General features: G+C 45.8%; 1 protein-coding gene across 1 annotated transcript in view; it reads right to left on the bottom strand.

Annotated features, from left to right (window-relative positions):
- Positions 1-1,446, bottom strand: part of LOC109953701 (tubulin beta-4B chain-like) — a 3,902-nt gene extending 2,456 nt beyond the window's left edge. The window contains exons 1-3 of the mRNA XM_020589171.1: positions 1,338-1,446; positions 715-959; positions 5-318 (exon numbers count right to left, since the gene is read on the bottom strand). Coding sequence (XP_020444827.1) covers positions 5-318; positions 715-959; positions 1,338-1,398 — 620 coding nt within the window. The 5' untranslated portion in view covers positions 1,399-1,446. The remainder of the gene's footprint in view (positions 1-4; positions 319-714; positions 960-1,337) is intronic.
- Positions 1,447-1,649: the final 203 nt, after the last annotated feature.

Genomic DNA, 1,649 nt, shown 5'->3' with positions numbered 1-1,649 from the left:
CTGCGGGCTGCCCCGGCTGGTCAGAGGGGCGAAGCCGGGCATGAAGAAGTGGAGACGAGGGAAGGGCACCATGTTGACAGCCAGTTTCCTCAGGTCGGCGTTCAGCTGGCCGGGGAAACGCAGGCAGGTGGTCACGCCACTCATGGTGGCTGAAACCAGGTGGTTGAGGTCACCATAGGTGGGTGTAGTGAGTTTGAGAGTGCGGAAACAGATGTCATAAAGGGCTTCGTTGTCAATGCAGTAGGTCTCATCTGTGTTTTCTACCAGCTGGTGGACTGACAGCGTGGCGTTGTACGGCTCCACCACCGTGTCCGACACCTGAGGCAGAGAGAAAATCATCATCTGTGACTGACACAAATAATCTATATACACAGGTAATTTGCCATTCAGTAGATTATTTGTTTTCCCCACAGCTCATGTGCATTACAGGTCCATTAATCAAGATGGCAAATGTTTTAATATTAAAATCAATATTAAATATAATACTGATAACAAGACCTGACAAGATAACAGTGTAATGCATTCACTGCAATTAAATATTTACTCTTAAATCAATAATTTATCTATAAACAAATATATCATGTCTCCATAAAAGCTGCAATCTAGTAGCAACAGTTTATTCTGATGATAAAAAGCCTGAAAGGAGACGTCAGTAATATGCAGTGTCTGTGAACTAACCCTGCTTTGTACTCGGGATCAGTGTTTATGTGTTACCTTAGGAGAGGGCACCACACTGAAGGTATTCATGATGCGGTCGGGGTACTCCTCCCTGATCTTGCTGATGAGCAGGGTGCCCATGCCGGAGCCGGTGCCTCCACCCAGCGAGTGTGTGAGCTGGAAACCCTGTAAGCACTCGCAGCTCTCGGCCTCCTTCCTCACCACGTCCAGAACTGAATCCACCAGCTCTGCCCCCTCGGTGTAGTGACCTTTGGCCCAGTTGTTTCCTGCTCCACTTTGTCCTGGGAAGAAATATGCATGTATATTTTGTAAACATGGGCAGTGCATGTTGTATGATAACCGGTGGCATGTTGGTAATACTCAGATCCTGATGAGATGCCTTAATGTGACGCATTGCTGGAAAAACACCAGGCAGTGCAGAAGAGAAAGCACAGCAGTGCCCTGCTTTATTGTCCACACATTTCTGTCAAACTAGCGTTGAAAAGTTTTGTTTTCCCCCATTTTGATGATTGATTTGAAATTAAAACATGCAAAAGAAAACATGATCTTTTAAAACTGCTGTACAGGATCCTACAACTACCTCAGAGTCACTCAGTAAACTGAACAAGCTCCACTGAGTAAGCTCCTCTGACATCCTCTCCATTAGGGCCTGTTCTTACCAAAGACAAAGTTGTCAGGTCTGAAGATCTGTCCAAAGGGTCCAGAGCGGACTGAGTCCATAGTGCCTGGTTCCAGATCAACCAAGATGGCTCTGGGCACATACTTCCCACCTGCACCCACAAAGACAGATAAACACAACCTGCTGGTTTAACACTGCACCAGGGAACAGAAAGGCAAAAGTGAACTCTAAAGAAAGATGAAACAAACAGATGATTGGTGTTATTACATGTACAGGAGTGAAACTGAAATTTTTAGGCAGTCGGGCTTTTTCCCTGTGATGCTACAGTCAGTATCATGTCCATCAACTCATA

This window comes from Monopterus albus, unplaced genomic scaffold (assembly GCF_001952655.1).
Source record: "Monopterus albus unplaced genomic scaffold, M_albus_1.0 scaffold1048.1, whole genome shotgun sequence".
Lineage (NCBI taxonomy): Eukaryota > Metazoa > Chordata > Actinopteri > Synbranchiformes > Synbranchidae > Monopterus > Monopterus albus.
The sequence above is the reverse complement of the archived record's forward strand: the minus strand, read 5'-3'. Positions and strand labels throughout refer to the sequence as shown.